The 20012-nt window shown below is 36.9% G+C and overlaps 1 protein-coding gene and 1 long non-coding RNA gene across 4 annotated transcripts; both read left to right on the plus strand.

Annotated features, from left to right (window-relative positions):
- The first annotated feature begins 364 nt into the window (after window positions 1-364).
- Window positions 365-10991, plus strand: LOC105060864 (uncharacterized). Of its 3 annotated transcripts, none has more exons than XR_012136260.1 (3): window positions 430-5769; window positions 5898-10539; window positions 10632-10991. It is a non-coding gene; the product is annotated as an uncharacterized lncRNA (long non-coding RNA). The 3 variants fall into 3 exon arrangements; XR_012136261.1 differs by having other exon boundaries at window positions 431-6178; window positions 6891-10539; XR_834495.4 differs by having other exon boundaries at window positions 365-10539.
- Window positions 10992-15769: 4778 nt separating this feature from the next.
- On the plus strand, window positions 15770-17016 carry LOC105060863 (tuliposide A-converting enzyme 2, chloroplastic). Its single transcript, XM_010944714.4, is given in 2 exon segments — window positions 15770-16283; window positions 16286-17016. Coding segments are annotated over 2 exon segments (957 nt in total). The 5' UTR covers window positions 15770-15841; the 3' UTR covers window positions 16801-17016.
- The last annotated feature ends 2996 nt before the right edge of the window (window positions 17017-20012 follow it).

Here is a 20012-nt window from a genome sequence, read left to right on the forward strand (position 1 = left end):
ATGCATTGAAAAATGACTCTAAAATTTGTTATTCATGTTCTTTTGCATTACTTGTTTACCGGATAAGTTGCTAAAATCTATCTATATTTTCTAACACCCTTTATTATATAAATATTATCATATATAATATAATAATATAATATAATATTATTTTGTATGTTATAATATATAACATGATATCATATATATTCATAAATGTAGTTAATATATGCTATATATAGTATAATAAATTATATTATATAATAAAATAAAGTATATATTATAATATAATATATAATGTTTATATATATATAAAATAATGCATTATTACATTATATTATATTATATTATAATAACATAAGATATTAATATTATATTATAATAATAAAATAAGATATTATACTATAATATTATATTATTATAATATATTATTATATTAAAACAATAAATTATTGTTGCCTGGTAATAATATTATAGTATATATAAGATGGTATTATATTATATTATTATTATTATAGGGTTAGGGTATATTAAGAATGAAATAAAAAGGTTATTCATGGAAAAATAATTTACCCATCTAGAGAAGCATGAGAACATGGGTAAGTTGGTTAATGGGAAAGTTAACTAACTTCACTATGATGTTTACCCACCAAAGAATGGGCCCTTGAGGATGGCAAAGACAAAGGAAAAACCATGAGAAAAGAAACATATGAAAAATCTACAAAAACAAAGGTAAGACCTTTTTTGACATATGTTGATCAATTTTTTTTCTTTGTGCTTCATTTTCTTTTCATGTCATTCTCTTTTCTGGAGATCTGGGGAAGGAGAGCACTTGAGGGAGATCGGAGGGGTTTCTTAGGTTCCAGTTGGGTTTGTTTCTCGAGCATATGGGATTCTGTGCGAGTTGTGGTGGTGTGAGTTGGTCCCTTGAGGTTTTGAGAGCTTAATCTTCTCTCACCCTTGATATGTATTCATGTCTTCCTCTGCGATCGTGAGCATGGAGAACTCTGGATGATCTGCTGTAAGGCAGAGTTCAAGCTTTTGTTCCATGTTTTTTTTCTTTTCCCTCTCCGTCCTATTTCTGTCTCTTCTGGAATAATGCTTTTCATACAGAGGATCAGCAGCAGTGATCTATTTATAAAGAGGCTATGATGATTGCCAGTGTCAGATGCACCTAAAGAGGCTTTTTCGTTTACTCTCTGTGTGTGTGAGGGGGGGAGAGAGAGAGAGAGCATTTCTGTTCTTGTTGTAGTGGCAAGGCAAGCTTGGACGGTCTGCTGCACTGCAGGCAACCGCTTGCGGCCACCTTATGGTTAAGGTGCAGAGGAACTTGCAATGCCTTATTTTCCAATGGCAGATCTGAGCTTCTTCTTTTCCTTTTTCCCTTGTTTACTTTGTTTGGTCTCTGATTTAATACTGTTTTTAAGTTTTTAGTTAGTTTTCTAAACTTTTCTACATATAGAGATCGTTGAAAGATTTGATTTCTTCCTGAAGTCCCTCCTTAACCAAAATGATATGGTGATGAATGTGGGATTGGAGAAATATTGACTTATGAGCAGCTAGGTTTCTGGAATCCCTAATACATACTTTCAGATCCACCAAGCTGACAGACCTTATCAACTGAAGCATGAAGCTATGGTGTCCATTAAGCATTGGCTTAGCATCAGCTGAAGGACCATCCAGAATTAAAGGCAAAAGAACTTGAATGATAGCATCAGAAGGTATTTCACATTCTGAGAGTCAGGTATGGGAATTGGGCCTTACCTTTGTCCTCAATGTATCTATTGCAGATGATGATTTCTTGCTTTCCTTCCGCTTCACTCAGTCTTGTCATTTATGAACACATGGGTGGGTCTGGAAAAAATACATGCATGAGCTGTGGTTCATCCTTTTTCTCCCCCCCTCCATTCCCCACCAAATAATGGAATTTGCAAAACATAGTGGCTGTCTTCTTAAATGGAAGTTTCCTTTTGGACAGCAGCATTACTTGTGGGAAGGTTTTTGGTTGGAAATATATGATAAAGATTGGTTAATTATATTTGCCATTTAAAGTTGCGCCCTTATTATTCAATAGGTTGGAGCTTTCTCTAAACAAAAGTCTACAACAAAGAGGTACGAAAACAACTGTCTTTTAAAAATCTGCACTTTTCTACTTTGTATCCTTTTGAGAACCAACTTTAAATATGAAAAATGGTCTGGATGCCTATTAGCTGCATGTGAATAGTTTTATATCTATGAAGTGGCTGTGATGACTGCTATAGTTACGGTATTCTCCGTATTATTGAAAAATTCTTGTATATTTTTTCTTTGAATTGTTCTTCAAAAACAAATTAATTCCAGAACTTTTCATTTATTTTTGTATTACACACAAATTTTGTGATTTATTTGCGAGATATTCATGATTAATTTAATATTTTTTTGTCTTGCAAATTAATGATACCATTTGTTATTGCTAATGATGTTTGCTCGCTATTATTTGTTATTGTTGCCACTCTTATGCCTATTTTTGAGTAAATAAGTTCACAAGTATATTAGAAATTATTTTTTTAGTTTTACTATTTGTTTTTGTTTTTTGGTTATCTGAAATCATTCCAAACTTTTGACAAATTTGCCAGATGTTTTGAAAGTTTTGAAATGTATAAGTTTCGAAAACTACCTTTTAAAAATGTCCCTCTCTCTCTCTCTCTCTCTCTTCTTTTTGTTCTAGTTGTTCTTATGGTGGTAGTGGTGGTGCTTTAGCCAAAGAGTAATGCTCACGCACCGATGATGGTACAATAGCAGTTCTATTCCATATGAAAAATTGATATCTATAGCAGGACAATGGGCTGATTTTGCAAGAGATTATGTTAAATGATTGATAATACTTAAGGGATTTGTTCTCAGATTTGTTGCTCCGTTATGGGGGGCATTTCATAATGTAAATTCAAAGAGAACAATTTTAAGAATACGACATGCCTGCTGAGTGATTTCTTGAGTTACATTTTTGGGTTACTGAAGTATTTTTATTTTGGTATTTATGGTTCTGGTGAGCTTTTGGGGTGCACATAACTGGAACCCCTAAGCATTTCCCTTTGCCAAATCCCCTGTTTGGCTAGGGTCCAAATCATGGATCCATGCCAGTTTATGTGACATTGGAAAGGAGTCTGTGATGACTTGTGCGAGATGTGCCTAAAAAGCACTTTTCTTTGAGAGAGAGAGAGAGAGAGAGATGGACTTGAAGCATTTCTATTCTTCTTCTTGTTGTAACAGCAATACTCATTTAGCCGACCCCAACTAGTTTGGGATCAAGGCTTTGTTGAGTTGAGTTGAGCTCTTGTTTTCATGGCAAGGCAAACTTGAATGGTCTGCTACTCTGCAGGCAACTACTTGCAGCCGCCTTGTGGTTAAGACACACAGAAGCTTGCAATTCCTTATTTTAAAACAGATCTGAGCCTTTGTTTCCTCCCCTTGTTTACCATGTTGAATGTCTGAATTAAGTACTGCTTTTCAGTTCTGAAATTATGTTTTCATTTTTGTCACTTTATTGTATGTGAAAGACTTGGTTTGTTCCTGAAGTCCCTTGATAACCAAAATGATATGGTGATGGATGAAGGATTGGGGAAATATATTTTGCATTATGAGCAACTAAGGTTCTGGATTCTCTAATACTTGATATCTGGTCCACAAAGCTGAGAGACTCTATCAATCTAAAACTCCTGAGGCTACATGTTCGTTTAACTCTTGGCTTAGCATCAAATGGAGTACCATTGAGAATTGAATGAATAAAAGCTTGAATAATGTCAGAAGGCATTTCACAGTGCCAGATTCAGGTATGTGACTTGGGCCATGCTTCTCTTCCAACATATATCTGTTGCACAGGTTGCTTTCTTGCTCTCGCTGGGCTTCACTCAGCCTTGTCGTTTATGAATGTGCAATGCTATGGTAACTCAGAAAAATCACTCAAGAATGTCTAACTAAATTATCTTGCATCATCATATTGCTTCATTATGTGGCACAATTCACAATGCAAATTCAAAGTGAACAAAAATAATAGAACAGACCAGCTGAGTGACCTTTTATGTTATATTTTGAGTTAATAAAGCATTTTTATTTGTTTCATTTTTCCCTTCTTGTTCTTGTGATGGTGGTGGTGGCCGCGGCGGCGGCGGTGGCGGTGGTGATGGCGGCGTTACTGGGGATGATGATAATGCAACAACCTTTTGGTGTCACTCGTTGGCCTTCATATTTGTTTAGCACATGATTGATGCTATGAAATAGGACTAAAAGTGGATTGGATATGGATCATATATCAGTATTATCCATGTTCTTATTTGTTTATATTTGGAAGATATGGAGTCGGATGCAAAAATTCATATCTGTATTTGTTTTAAAACAGATGCAAATACTTATTGGATGTAAATTAGTTTAACCTTGTGACTGTAAAATCAAATATATCACTCAATATATGGTAAATTAATTCAATAACATGTTAATAGGGTCATTTATTTCTCTTAAAAGTCCATGAGATTTATATAAGATTAAATATGATTACAAATAGGATTGGATATTCTTATACATATCAGATAGTTATTTATTCACATCCATATCTCTATCCATTTGCTTTTTCTTTCGATGGACATTGATATAGATATGGATATTAGTGGATGTTCAAATTTATATCCATATCCGGATAGATTTGGATACAAAAATAGATTTGGATGGATATTATCTGATCCACTTTTATCTCTATTATGGAATTCTACCACAGTACCCAAAAAACTCCTTGCCATGCGAAACAAAACGGGTTGTTTTGGTAGCAATATTCTGTTTGTAAAGAGGCTGTGATGACTGCCAGTGCAAGATGCATCTGAAAGGCACTTTTCTTTGACATGTTGGGAGAGAGGACTTCTGTGATGTTAAACATTTCTATTCTTATTGTTGTAGCAACAGGACAAGTCTGGATGGTCTGCCACTCCAAAGGCAACCGCTTGTGGCCGCCTGGTGGATGAGGCACAGTTGACCTTACAATGCCTCATTATAAATTGGCAGATCCGAGCCTCTTCTTCCTCTCTTTCTTGACTTTGTTAAAGCTTTACTTTAAATGCCATTTTTCCGTTCTTAAAATTATTTTGTTCTATTTATTTTTCATTTTGTTGCCTGTGAAAGACTTGGTTTGCTCCTGAAGTCACATAGGAATCCAAGTGATATGGTGACGGGTGAAAGGTTGGTTCGGAAAATATTTTGCATTATAAGAAACTACGGTTCTGAAAGCCCTACTTGAAGAAAAAATAGTGCTAAAGGTTACTGGTATTGTCACCGCTCAGTTCTTGCACTCCTTTGTGGTGGTCAGGACTGTTGCGATGCCCAGTGTTACGTGTTGCCAGGAAGGGTAGGAATGCAATTTCAGTATTCAGGATCGTTGCCCATGAAAGACTTGGTTTCTTCGCTAGGACCCTCATGGTCTCATATGATGTAGTGGTGGATAAACAATTAGCATATATATGTTGTATCATAAGCAGCTAATTATCTGGAAACCATACTAATTTGTCCCATTTGGATTGACAGGCATTTGGGGATTTGCATTCTTGATGGTGGGGATATATGGCATTCTTGTTTGCAGTATTAAAATAGTTTTCATTTAGAGTTGTTTATGTAGCTTTAAGACCTTTGTGCAATTATGATTGCAAGTCATTTCAAAGAGGTGCGCCGAGGCTTGAACAAGGCTGGTGAATGGGCGTGTGAAACTATCATGTTGGTACTTAGTATTGTTGCTTGCTAACTTCTATTCTGCGAATGATACGAATGCACACGGTAGTTGTATCCTCTCTCTCTCTTTTTTTTGTTTTTCATCGGATTCTATTTCTTTCATAGTAACATGTTCTACAAATTTCCGGAGGAATACTGAATTAAGAATTGTCTTCGTTTTCATTGGCCTACAGATCGTCTGAAGAAGAATATGCACAGAAGTTACCCTCAGCGTTCAGTTTTCTGCCTTAGGGCTAGTCTTTTATTTCTTTTTGCGGGAAAAGATCAAGGGACAAATTTATGATCGTAACCATAACCATCCAGCCTTTTGCCAAGTAACTGAGATCTGTTTTATGGATCCACGTTTGACAAGTATCCCTATTTTGGACCCTTGATGTTAGTCCAAGCTTCTCCATGCTTTTCCTTGCAAGCTCCATCTATGTTTCTTGTAGTGGTGCCGCCATCACAAAGGAAGGTACTTCTTACTGGAGCCTCTCAAATCAGGTCCAGGGATAAACCAATTGACCATGTCACCTCTGCATATGTGTCACCTCCATGGTCCGCAAATTTGCATGAAAGAGGTTTAATATTTTTATTTTTTTAATTATTGTGTGAGTAGTTCAAATTGGACTATACTATAACTTCATGCCCTAACTCTTCAATGAACAAAAAAAAAAAAAAAGGGTGAACTTGACGAACTGCTACAAAATGAAAATAAAGTATATTTTCATGCAAAACAAGTTCTCTTGCATGAGTTGTTCTAATGATCAGAAGCGATGATGGCTCAGCTCCTCATCTTTCTTTACATGTCTTCTCTAATGTTTTGTTGGGGACTTTGGATGGTCTGCAAGCCGGCTTCACCTGTGTTAACTCTAAGGGCCTGCCAAATTCCCAACCTTTGGGCTGCAGGAAGTCCTTTTTTCCCTCCTACAGAACTTGCAGGATTGGCTGATAGACCTATGCTCAAATGGTTGGCCTAATTGACAAATCTTGTAGGATTTTCAGCCTAATTCTATAGGGATATCCAAAGAGGCCCCAATACTTATCTAACCCACTAAGGTGGTAGATCTTTGAGGACATGTTACCTCCTTATTTCTGGTCATATCAATGTTTTCTTTTATGGTTGGTTATAAAACATTTTTTTTCTTCTTCAAAGATTTTGACATTTAGGAGGTTCATGGTTGCAGCTCATTTTGAAGGGGTGCAGGGAGCCTTCACTGGGTCCGGTGGATGAGTGTAAGAATTGTTGCCTCTGCCTTTTACCCTTCCTGGTTTGCAAGGCCAACTTTACACTTTCATGCCATCATTCCTTTTCTTCTGCTGTCATTCGGTGTGTTTCTATTTTCTTCATGGTAACAGTATTGTCTTAATATTTTTTACTTATATGATTTTTTCATTTGCCAAGTGATTATATATATATATATATATGTGTGTGTGTGTACACACGTATATATATGTGTCTACACACACATATGTATGTATGTATGTATGTATGTATGTATGTATGTATGTATGAATGAATGAATGAATGAATGAATGAATGAACTCAGGGATGGGTACCCATATGAAGAAGTTTGTGGTCTTGGTTCTGATGAGTGTTTCCTTCTCCTTTTTACCCTCCCAAGTTGGTGATGCCTGCACTTTCTTTTCTCTGCTATCATTTTGTCCATTTTTATTTGTGGTCACAAGTTTAGCATTTATGAACAAGGTATTTGGAACCATGAAAAAATCTGGTAATTTTGTCAAAAAGTTTAGAAATAGTTCAAATAACCAAAAATCAGGATTTTTTTTTTTTGACGAAAAAAAATCAGGAATATTATAACAAAACTAAAAATATAAGTTTGTTGTCTCTGTGTTTGTTCCTTTTGTCAATAAATTAGTGAAATACCAGATGGAGGTTTTATTTGAAGATAGAATTTTTAATGACAGGCACCTTTCTTTGGTTCAGTGATCGCCATCTTCTCTTCTCTGCATGTCCTTTCTAATGATAGGCACAGTGACTCCAGATGGTCTGCTGTTCTTCAGGCAACTGCGTTGCAACTATTGTTAGATGGAAAATGCTGTGCAACCCCAATTTGGTCTATAAACTGAGGGGGACCCATACGTTCCTCAAATCTTTGACCAGATGATAAGGCATTTCTTTTGCATTTGTTTGTTGATGGCACCAATCCTCTCTTGCGGGAGAAAGATTCTAAAATGCCTAACCTTATCTCCAAAACTTTTCTGTTTTAATGTTCCTGTGAGGTCCTGCTTGTCTTACATTGGGTATGCACTGGGAGGTCTTAAAAGCAGGGTCAAGAACCTTCTGTCTAGCCCAATTTTTGTGAGCTCTTGGGTCATTATAAATGATATTAGAGCTAACCTGGGGTTGTGATATTTGTGATTTTGAGGTCTTAAGCAAGGGCAATGACTCCAATTGCCAATGCAAGATGTATCCGAAGATCATTTGTTCCTTTGTTGCAGGGGGTATCTATTTTTTCTTGTTCTAGTGGCAGAGCAAGCTTTGATGGTCTGCTTTTCCATGGGCAACCGCTTGCAGCTGCTGGCTAGTTGAGGCACAAAAGAACTTGCAATGCCTTATTTTGTAGAGGCATATCTGAGCCTCCTCTTCCCTTGTTTACTTTGTTAAATCTGTGCTTTAAGTATTGTTTTTCAGTTTTTAATTTACCTTTGTTTCACTCTTGTTCCTGTAAAACACTTGGTTTGTTCTTGAAGTCCCTCAAGAACCTAAATTTTATCGTGATGGATGAAGGCATGGGGACATATATATTGCATTGCTAGAAGCCAGGTTCTAGAATCCCTAATGTGTACTATTAGCTCCACCAGGCTGGGAGACTATATCAAGAAAACTACACAGTCCATTTAAATGTTACCTTGGCATCAAGTGAAACGCTGGATACTCCCTTGGTTAGACATTTTCTGTGAATCCATCCAAAATTTAATGGCATGCGAACTTGAATGATAACATCAAAAGGTATTTCCCATGGTTAGAGTCAGTTTTTGATCTAGGCTTTACCCCTTTTGAAACTAGGGCTGGCAGACGAGCAAGCCATTGGCAAGGTTAGCTTAAGTTTGGCTTGAAATTTTGTTAAATTTCTCTTGCTTGGTTGAGAAACGAGCCAAGCGGAGGGAAGCTTAGCTCGTTCGAGCTCCGCTTTTATGAGCTGGAAATGCTAGTGTATAAATGATTTATTTTATATTATTTAATTATAATTATATAAAGTAATTGTCTTAGTAATTAATTTAATATAGATTATCTATAATAGAATTTATTCTGACTATAAGATTAAAATATAATTGAAATGATTGTTCTAAGTTATATATATACACACACATACACATATGCATGCACATATGTTGGAAGTTTCAAATAATCTTAAGCTCTCACTAGTCCTTTAAGCAAGCTGTTCATGAAGCGCTTGAGCTTGGTTCGATTATAAAATAAGTGGGGTAGAGCCAGGCTTGGCTTTGCTCATGTCTGGTTCATTTCCGCCCCTACTTACATATATCTGCAGAGTATGCCCTTTTGCTTTCCCATTGGTTCACTCAGCCTTGTTGGTATGAATAGATGTGTGTATTGTGGAAAAATATATGCATGAGCTGTGGTTCTCCAATCCATTCCCTGCCAAACAGATATTTTGCAAAAATATATTGTTTTGTTCATAAATATTTTCTTTTGCACTTCTTCACCAATAGCTGCTAGGTTCAAGAAAATCAAATACTCATTATCCTATTCTGGCTGGTAGAGATTTGGAAATTCTTTTGATTATTATTAAGGAATATGGAAACCACGTCAGTGCTGTAATGCTTTCAGAGCTTATTTTCTGATGCCTTTTTCAAGAATTTTAAGCTACCATGTAGGTAATGGTTGCAAATTCATGTGGATGAGTACCCATACAATAATTTTTTCTGGTGCTGTCTCTGAGCAAGTTTGACTATCACCTTACTCTCCAAATTTGGTGATGCTAATTGTTTTAATGAAAATTCTGCCGCTACTGCATCTATTTGACGCATGGCATCACTCTCAACCCTTTTTTCTAGTAAAACCTTTTTTTTTTTTGTTCAATTTTTTCCTCAACTAGTGAATCTCTTAGCTGTGCTCTGATTGCTGAGATGATTAAAAAGAATGTTCAGATTTTCACAAACTTTATAAATTAATTTAGTTTTTCTGCACTATGCAAGAAGACGGCAGTGCTCGCCTCCAAAATGGGGCAATCCAACATGTTGTCCAAAATCAAGGAGAATAGGGGATTTCATATTCAAAGTAGAGGAAAAGAAGTATGTTGCTTTGCCTGAAAGTGGGAGATGAGGCAGGGAATCACTATATCTAACTTTTTCTTTCTTTGATGTGCATTTGTCTCATTATTTTCTGCAGGATTAATCACTTACTAATTTTTCCTGATTTGTTGTAACCCAAATCTCCTATGTTAATAGGACAGTCATATTCTGGCAATGTAGCATTAGGTACTTCATGTCTCTGGCAATTTGTTATGTCATTATTTTTTTGGGTAAAAAATGTTTGTCATAAACTGGCTCTCAAGTTTTAGTTGAGGTGGTTGTTGCTTTCCTCTATGGTATATGGCATCTATGGATCTTTCTTTTAAGCCTTACTATTCTGGCATTATATACAGATTTGTTGGAATGTTTGAACAAATTTCATGGAATTTGCAAGATCTGGCACATGAAAAATGAAACCGGTCCATACTCTAGTATTTTCTTTTACCCTAATTTCTATGAATTCAAATTTTTATACTAATGAATGTGATGTGAAGCTAAAACTAGAAGACTAGATGGTCGGAAATGCCATCTCCAAAAGCATTCATTGGTTAAAAACAGGTAATTGAGTTTGTATTGTCTTTTTCTTGGAGGTTTAAATGGTGTGCAATATATACTATATACAGAGACATTTATACAGTTGAGCTGAACAGGACATGGTCATAGGAATCATGAGGCTGGATTGTTCCCTACGTTATATAGGAGCTTCACTTGAACAAAGTCTTGGACTACATATTTTGATGGAGTATATGATGTAGACAAATGAGATATGGCTTGAAGACAAAAAGAATGCAATGGGAGATGAGGTTGAAAAAGCATCTTGGGGTAAGGATATTGCAGGACTAGCGCGAGATGATTGGAAGAGACAGATGTCTGTACATCAAGATGTCCTCACAGCAGTCATGCTATTTCTATCTTATTCAAGCACAATATTATGATTTTTAGAGTAAAGATTGTTAACAAATAAATTTATTTCATGTGAAATGTATTTAAAGTGATTTTTTTTTTGCTCCTTTCTATGAAATTCCAAGCACTGGAAGTTATGATATTATCCATTGACCGGAAATTGCAGCAAACATGCTTGATTGCTTGTTGATGTATCAAATTACGATATAAAAACATGTCTTGGAGGAGTCAAATAATGGACGATCATTTAAACTTAGTACGTAAGCTAATATCACAACTTGCAAATGTTTGGAATTTAACACTCCATCCTAGGATTTTTGGGGTGCATCTTTTTTTTTTTCAGAGCTCTCAAGACACTGCTTTTGTTGTTGTTCTCTTTGTATTGTATCATTAATGAAGTATTTCCGATCTTCTCTACCCATGGATGTCGGCTGTGATCCCTGCGCGCGCGCGTGCACAGAGAGATCTCTCCGATATGTTCAGGTTTTATATGTTAGAAAATTTGACTCCTAATTCTTTCTTCTGAATGTGTTGATAGATGTTCATTCTTGTCATTCAAATTGATGTTAAGAATGGTTCTCAGGGTTCTAGTTGCCCCTGTATGCTAATTTCTAACATCAAAGAATTTTTTTGAAATGGCTCGCTAGTCAGCGGGTGTATATTTTTGTGTGACTCAATCCTTGTTGGCTGGATGAGAAGTGATCAATTAAGCCATTTTTCCCAGATTGCATGAATGACAGCAAATCAAAGTGGTTACCCAAATGTTTCGGGATTGAGAATATTTCATTTGCTGCAATGAAGCATCACTTGTATGGGATGCCTTCCGGATTCATCGTCAAGCTTGTCATCCTTCTTGCAACATGAGCTCTGCAACGCAAAATATCTTATGGGTGAAGGGATTCATTTAAAGGTTTCCCTATGATATGTAAATGTAATAGGCTATTTTTTGTGCATCTTGGGTGGTATAAAAAATCTGGCATAGAGAATACTTTTTTATGTGATTGATTTATGTAATTATCGCTTTTCAACGCACAATTAATGCTTGCATTTTTATTTTTTTCATTTGAAAATTTTGAATAGTAAAAATATTTTTATTTATTTAAAAAAAAATTATGATATTTTATGTCTATATTATAACGTCCTTCATGTATGAAGTCATAATTTTGACGTAGGATGTCATAATATATCACATGACGTCATAATTATTTTTAAAGGGCAGACGCATTTTCATTATTCAAAGTTTTTAAATGAAAAAAAGTGGAACAAGAGGTATTAAATACGCATTAAAAAGTGGTTAGACAAAAATGTGTTTTGTATATAATGACATCTTGGTTCATATTATAATATCCTGGCTCATATTATGATATTTATATGCAGAAAGCTATAATTTGATGTAGGATGTCATAATATGCCACAGAATGTCATAATTTTCTATGTCATATTATGACATTCTGCATAGGAAGTCATAATATATCACAGGATATCATAATTTTTTTTAAAAAAAATAGATATATTTTTATTATATAAAATTTTTAAATGAAAAAATGAAACTGTAGGCATTAAATGCGCATTGGAAAGCGATGGTTACATTGGCCAATCATACAACGTGGTGTGTTCCACAAAGAATTTCTCAAATGTAATATAGGTAACCCATCCTAACCATTGCTTCTGAAATTTTAGAGGCCTTAAAGTACAAGAAGCTGTAGCGTTAAGTTGGTTCCAGCTGGGAGTTTTCGGTCTAAATTGTCTGCAATCCCGTTGTATGAATTTTGTGCTGCTGGAGTACATGTTGTTCCTGTCGTGTTTTCTCTGTTTCTGCTCAGGCCAATACTGCATGTAATGGCTTTTATGACAGACTTAGAGGGCTCCTGTTATATTTTGTGCATCTTATTAATTAAAATTGAAAATGTCTAGTTTTTTTTTTTTACGTTGAATAATATATTATTATACTATAGAATAATAGGAATTTGAAAGGCAAATTTTGTTCAATTTTATAAACAACTATTTTTATCATTTTCTTTTCCCCGGGTAAAACCCAAGCAGCATTTCGTATCTCCTATAGACATCTAAATGTACAAATTGGATAATTGCAAACATTGCTTTGTATAATATCATATTTTTCCAAACAAAAATTAAAATTTATGTATACGTAATCTTTCTCTAGGATGGAATGGTCATCGTGCTAGATAAGAAGGATACGGTTCCTGGACATTTATTTCCATGGAGACCGACTATGGATAAAGGTTAGTTGTGAGAAGTGAGAACTATCAAAAAGAGCCTGTAGATCATGTCCTGATGTCCTATTATATCCGGTAAACAAGAAAACTTTCTTGTAGAACTACTCGTAAACCAACAAAATTCCTTTCTTCAACCATAATCAATTTCAGGAGTGACTCTATCTCAAATGTGGTGCCCATGTTGTGTTCCTTTCTTTTACACATCTGCTTCATTTTAATGCCCTTTTTTTGCTTCACACAACCATACATCTAGTATTTAGCACGGTTAAATTTAAAATTTTAAATTCTATAAAATAAATATAATTAATATCTTCATGAAATAAGATACCTTGATATCCCATGCTATCACGGTGACAGTCGTAATTGCGCCTTCTAACAGATGACCATCATCTTTTTTCTATTTTTTTATTTCTTTCTTTATTTATTTTTTCTTCTTTCTTTTTTTTTTCCTTCCTTTCCTTTATCTCTTTCCCCATCTCTATATATTTTTTTTCTTCTTCTTTCTTTCACTTTTCCGCCTTTCTTCCTTCCTTCCTTTTTTTTTTTTTTTTTTCATTTTCATCCGCTTTCATTTTACATAGATGACTTTCTAAGTCCTGTTCTCCTTTCTCACGACGTGCCAGACACTCCACCTCACCGGGATTTAAAGTATTGGTTAAATCTACCCACATTTAATCATGCTGAACCCAAACCTTGCTCATATCATCCCATTAAACCAAGCCTACTGTCTGCACACATATAGTATATCTTTAGGACAAATAATTATAAAAATCGCACAGGAGATTACCAATGGAAACCTGGACGAACGCCGTGATTTGGTCCTTGGAAACTTGGTGAACAACAACATTAAATGTGACAAAAATGATGTCAAATGACTTTAAATATGGGATACAATCACCATTCTTGTTTTAATTTTGCCTTTTGTACGCACAAAGGTGAAGGTGATTGACAATCTTATAATATTTTGAGGATCTTACCAAACGTGCTCTCGGCACCTGCAAGGACTTTTATGGACGGTCCTCTTTTTTTTTTTTCAATGAGTAAGTCCAGGTATACGTCACACCTTACGTAGTCATAACAGTTTGCTTCAAATCTGATTTGATTGTAAATATATTCTTTTGCTGAACGCCCAGCAAGCAGTTTAGCCGGCCGTAGCGCTATGCAAGGTTCTGATTTCCTTTGTTATTTGTGATTTAGTGAAGACAAACAGCCGACGCCTGGGATGTAACGAGCGAAGAGCTGGTATCTACCGGGGGAGTTTTTGGTTCACGCGCATAGTTGGAATCAAAATTCGGATAAATTGAAAGGAAAAACAAAATAAGATATTTTCTGATGCATTTGATTTATTACTTAAACTAAAATTTTATTGAAAAAAATTAGGATTAGATTTTTGCAAATTGAGGTATTCTCATTTCTCTTAAAATAAAATAAAAATTAGTTACTCTAACCAAATAGTTGAACGTGAGTTACTATTTTATTTTATTTTAAAATCTAAATTTTTTAATTAAATATATTTTAAAATAAACCACCTTCTTTTTAACATCAAATAGCTATTTAGAATATCTAACATACCATATTAGATTTTATACTGGATTCATTAATTGATGGGCCAAATATTATTATAAGGGTTGGTTTGGTTAGAGTATATGGATTATGGGATAATTTAATATTTCTTATGAATCATTCATCTAAAAAAATAATTATGAAGAAATTTTTTTTTATTATATTTGGTTGGTGAAAAATTATAATAAAAAATGATATTAGAAAAAAAAATATATTTGGTTGGAGGTAATCATTCATGGGAATGTTATAAATTTTTTAGTAATGCTCTTGAATATTAAACAATCTAAGTAATATTTTTTTAGTCCATTTATTGACTATTTATGATCCACTTATATGAACGCTATCTATACTATCTATTTTGGATATTAAAATATATTAACATAAATTAATAAATATTTTTAAATTATATATATAATTGCTATTATAAATAAATCTAAATAAATATGTTAATTATTAAATAGTTATTGATTATTTATTAATTATTGATATTTACTAATAAACATATTATTATATTAAATATATTATTATTTATAAATATTATTTATCTGTATGTTAATATTCATAATATATTAATACAATATATAGTAATATTATTAATTATGTGATTAATATAATATAATATAAGTCAAGATATTTTCATCAAAAAAATAATAATTTTATATTATCTTTATTTTGTAATTCAATATTAAAAAAAATATCATCCTTTTAATGATATTTATCTTATTTTTTTAATAAAATAGATATAAAATCTACCGTTTATTTTATCTTCTATCTCATTTTTTTTTTTTAATATCAAATATAATAATATGATATAGTATTAATTTTTTCATGCTTGATTACTCCAACCAATTGGACCGAAAGAATAATCAAACAGCCTTTCCCAATTCCTAAACCGATCGTTTTCTTTTGTTTCGCAATCTGCCGTCCCTGGAAAACCATGGAAATGGAAACAAATTCCACCGGACTACACCATTTGCGACGTTTCTTTCCTGTTTCCGTGTTTGTCCTTTCCTTCTGTCGCCCGTCACTCTTGACTGCATCCATTGTATCTATTTTTATTTTCTTTCGATAAATATGAGGCCACGGAGCCACGGCCAAACCAATCTCCCAGTTTCTCTCACCACTATCCATCCTCTTTCTCTCCATCTTCCCCTCCCATGGATCCCGACAACGAAGTCCAACTCGACCTCTTCCCCTTCATCCGCATCTACAAGAGCGGCCGCATCGAGCGCCTCCTCGGCACCGACGTCGTCCCCGCCTCCGTTGACCCCGCTACCGGCGTCACCTCCAAAGACGTCACCATCGACCCATCCACCGGCGTCTCCGCCCGCCTCTACCTTCCCACCACCACCGACAACAAAAACAAGCTTCCCATCCTCATCTACATCCACGGCGGCGGCTTCGTCATCGAGACCGCCTTCTCCCCAACCTACCACAACTACCTCAACTCCCTCGTCTCCCAAGCCCAGATCCTCGCCGTCTCCGTCGAGTACCGCCGGGTCCCGGAGCACCCGCTCCCCGCCGCGTACGACGACGCCTGGGCCACCGCCAAGTGGGTCGCCTCCCACGCCGGTGCAAGCGGCGGCCCCGAGCCTTGGCTTCCGAGCACGGCGACTTCAACCGCGTCTTCTTGGCCGGCGACAGCGCCGGCGCCAACATCGCCCACAACGTGGTGCAGCGCGCCGGGACGACAGATCTCGGATCTGGGGTGCGGATCAAAGGGTTGCTTTTGGTCCATCCGTTCTTCTGGGGGTCGAAGCCCGTGGGGTCGGAGAGCAGGGACCCGGAGCCGAGGAGGAAGACGGAGGAGTTGTGGAGGTTCGCGTGCCCGGGTACGACCGGGGTGGACGACCCTTGGATTAATCCGCTGGCCGAGGGGGCGCCGGGGTTGGAGGGGTTGCCGTGCGAGCGGGTGCTGGTGACGGTGGCGGAGAAAGATTTTATCAAGGAGAGGGGGAGGGCGTACTACGAGGCGTTGAAGGGGAGTGGGTGGGGAGGGCAGGCGGAGCTGCTGGAGTCGGAAGGGGAGAACCATGTGTTTCATCTCCAGAATCCCACTTGCGACAGTGCCGTGGCCAAGATGGAGCGCGTGATTGCTTTCCTGAATCGCGAGTGAGTTGCTGCGCTGTGGTCCTGAGACTCACGTGGCCTGCAGAATTCTGGAATATATTGTTGGCTGGACTTATGCTCTTGTTGTTTTTCAGAGTAGGCAGGTTTGGTTAGGTTGAAAATTCAGCCATGGAAATGGATGGGTCCATTTGTATCTGCAGGGTGGTCCTGGCTCGCTCCATATATGTTGGAAAATGAAATAACGTGCAAATATTTCCAATAATTTCAAATAATTAAAATCTAAGTAAATATTTAGAAGGAAATAATCAAGGTAGGCCTGGAATCTTAGGAATGTAGGATCATTTCCTTGAAAAAAATTTTGCCCTCTAATGACAACTATCTTGTAATAATGTTCTCTAGGTACGATGACCCGTAGCTTGTACGAGCATGATCAATGAAGGTGCGAGGCAAAATCTTCGATCAGTTGCTTAGAGGGAAAGTGGAGGGAGGAAGAAAAGAAATAGAGGAAAAATAGAGAGAGAGAGAAAGGAAGCAAAGAGAGAATTTTGAAAGGAAATTTGCATTCTTGCATAGATTATTTTCTGTTTAGTGATTGAGATCTTTAACCCAAAGTTTTTATATAAGCTTGTTTCTTGTTATCCTTCACGGTGGTCCATGAAGATCTCAGTGGCTATCTCATGAAGTCAAATTTGAAATAAAATCAGGATGATTGACATCTCAATTCGAATTTTAAAATTTGAACTAAATGGAAGTTTGGTTACAGATAGGCCCAGCGAGCAAGCATGCACGTGTACTAATCAGCTCCAAACACATAACCAACTAGGCCTTGAAATATTGGACTCCATTAATGATTTCAAAATTATAGGTCAAGTATGGTGTCACTTTAGCATGATCATAAAATTTAAAATAAGATGATTTTTTTGTTTTAATGTTGCATGACTTTAGAAATAAAATTTTATATGTTTATTCTTGTAAGAATTTTGAACAAAAAATTATTCTCTTGTTTGTGAAAATGTGATATGAAAAATTTGATTTGTATTATATAAAAATAAATATGATTATTATAAAAAATTAGTTATTATAAAATTATTAGAAAATTTTTTAGTTAAATTATGATTTGACTCTAGTCAGTGGGATTGATTGTTGATCATACGATTAGAAACTAGTTTTTCCTGGATTTAGCAACTGAGGTTGATCGCTGGCAAAGTTAGTTCTTCTGGACCTAGTAGTTGGGGCTGATGATGGTATATGCTTGTTGGGGGTAACTCCTCGTCACTACAAAATAATAGAAGTCGGTGCTGCCTTTGGCTTTGTCTAATATGACGTACCCTGAGTACTGTTTGGATTATGTTGGGGGGTAACTCCAGCCACTACAAAATAATAAAAGTAGGTGCCTTTGGCTTTATCTAATGTGACGTACCCTGAGTACTGTTTGGATTCATTGATGGCTGGCTGGAAGCTTGCTGGCTAGGTATTCTAAAGGATTTTCTAAAAAAGAAGAGACTGAAATAATACTAAGACTGTTGGGGTAATGCCCAGCTGTACAGAAGATGGATATAGCAGAGGCCGAAGTCGGACCGTCGAACCTCAGGCATCGACCTAAGAGGTGCCATGATTCAGACTTCTTCTCGAGGATCGTTGGCCAATCTTTACTTTAATTATATGTTAGTCAAGACTATATCAAAATATTTTGAGGTGCCCGCTCCTCTCCACATGTCCCGTACTCCTCGTGTTCATTCCATTTTTGTTCGATTTACAAGCCCCATGATGGTTTGGCCTCTGCATCGGCTGTCGATCCACTTCAGTCTCAGCTCTATCCATGAACCGGACCCAAGCGGATGGCTTAGGAAATATTCCATCGATCGATCCTCCATTGATTGATTATTGGGTTTTAAAATAAAAAGAGATTAGAGGCTCAGTGTGCAACGGATGGCCAGCCCACTGACAGTGCAAAAAATTTCATCGGCTATGCTGTTTAGTGCACCTCAGTAATTCTCGATTGTACTTCACTGTGCATATGCATAAGGGAGCCCTTAGTCATTTGAACCTAAAGGAGGTATTAAATGCCTCTTCCACTCACATCCCATCCTCTCATAGGCCATGGGCAACACAACAAGACAAGAAGATAAGAGAGGAAGCAATGGAGAGAGAAAATATAGCAGCCCAAGGGAAAAAGAAGAATGTGCTCCCTCATGCACTTTTTAGGGCCGAAGCTTCTCCTCTACATGCACATGGCCTCGAAGATGCCGGGCTTTGCCAGATTTATAAGTCCAAAGTCCCTTTTTTTGAGCACTTCGGGTGACCCAAGAGCCACCCATGATGGCTCCATGGTCCCGCTTATATTGACTTCAGCCAAACTGAAGTTGCTAACGGATAGCCCGAAGCTCTTTTCTTATTAAATGGTCTATATTTGCTGATCCATCTCTGGTGGTGCCAAAGTGTCTACTGACATTGTGGCCTGTCATGATGGTTGTAGAAGGCTTTTTATAGCCCATCACATCCCCCATTAATAAATAGAGATAATCATAAGTAGGGTGAGCTCTCCATGCCCTCCACCATCGTTATCAGCGTATCTTAAATATGGGTGGCTACCCATATGCAAGAGGCAATATTGCTAGGCACGACTTTAAGACATTCAATGGGATAAAACATCTTGATTATTCATGCTCTTCCACAGCTCCAGTCTCTCTGTATAAATAAAAGAAATGCGAGGATCCAAAAGTAGGCCTCCTCGTCCTCTCAAAAAGACTCCTTTTTTTCTTCTATTGCGAGAAATCTGACTTGAGCGTCGGAGGTCCCGCCTGAGCCACCTCCGATAAAATTTTTCTTGCAAATCCGACCGCGTCGACTCGTCAGGCTTCATCATGCTCTAGCACCTTCATTTGGAACGAATTTCATCCCAACAATGTGGATGCATTGCATATTTATTTTTAGGACTAATCTCTTTATACTATTATAGGACTAATCATAGCCATTTGTTAGGATTTGACGTCTCGAGATTCAGCCATATTGAGCCCACAGCGAGGTCCGTGGTGAAAAACGGAGTCCAACGAGACCAAGATCACCCAAACGAACTCAGATGGAGGAGATACGAGCTTTTGAAGTCGGCACGAGATCCGAGGCGGCGGAGGACCGCTAGCGGTCGGCGGTGGGGCCGGCGGAGGCGCGGCCTAGGCGGGACCAACGCGCGGGATGCGGACCCAGCGGGCGGCGGCCAACCCACGCGCCGGTGGGCCCGGCCGAGCCCACGCTGCCCGC

Source organism: Elaeis guineensis, chromosome 13 (genome assembly GCF_000442705.2).
Source record: "Elaeis guineensis isolate ETL-2024a chromosome 13, EG11, whole genome shotgun sequence".
Lineage (NCBI taxonomy): Eukaryota > Viridiplantae > Streptophyta > Magnoliopsida > Arecales > Arecaceae > Elaeis > Elaeis guineensis.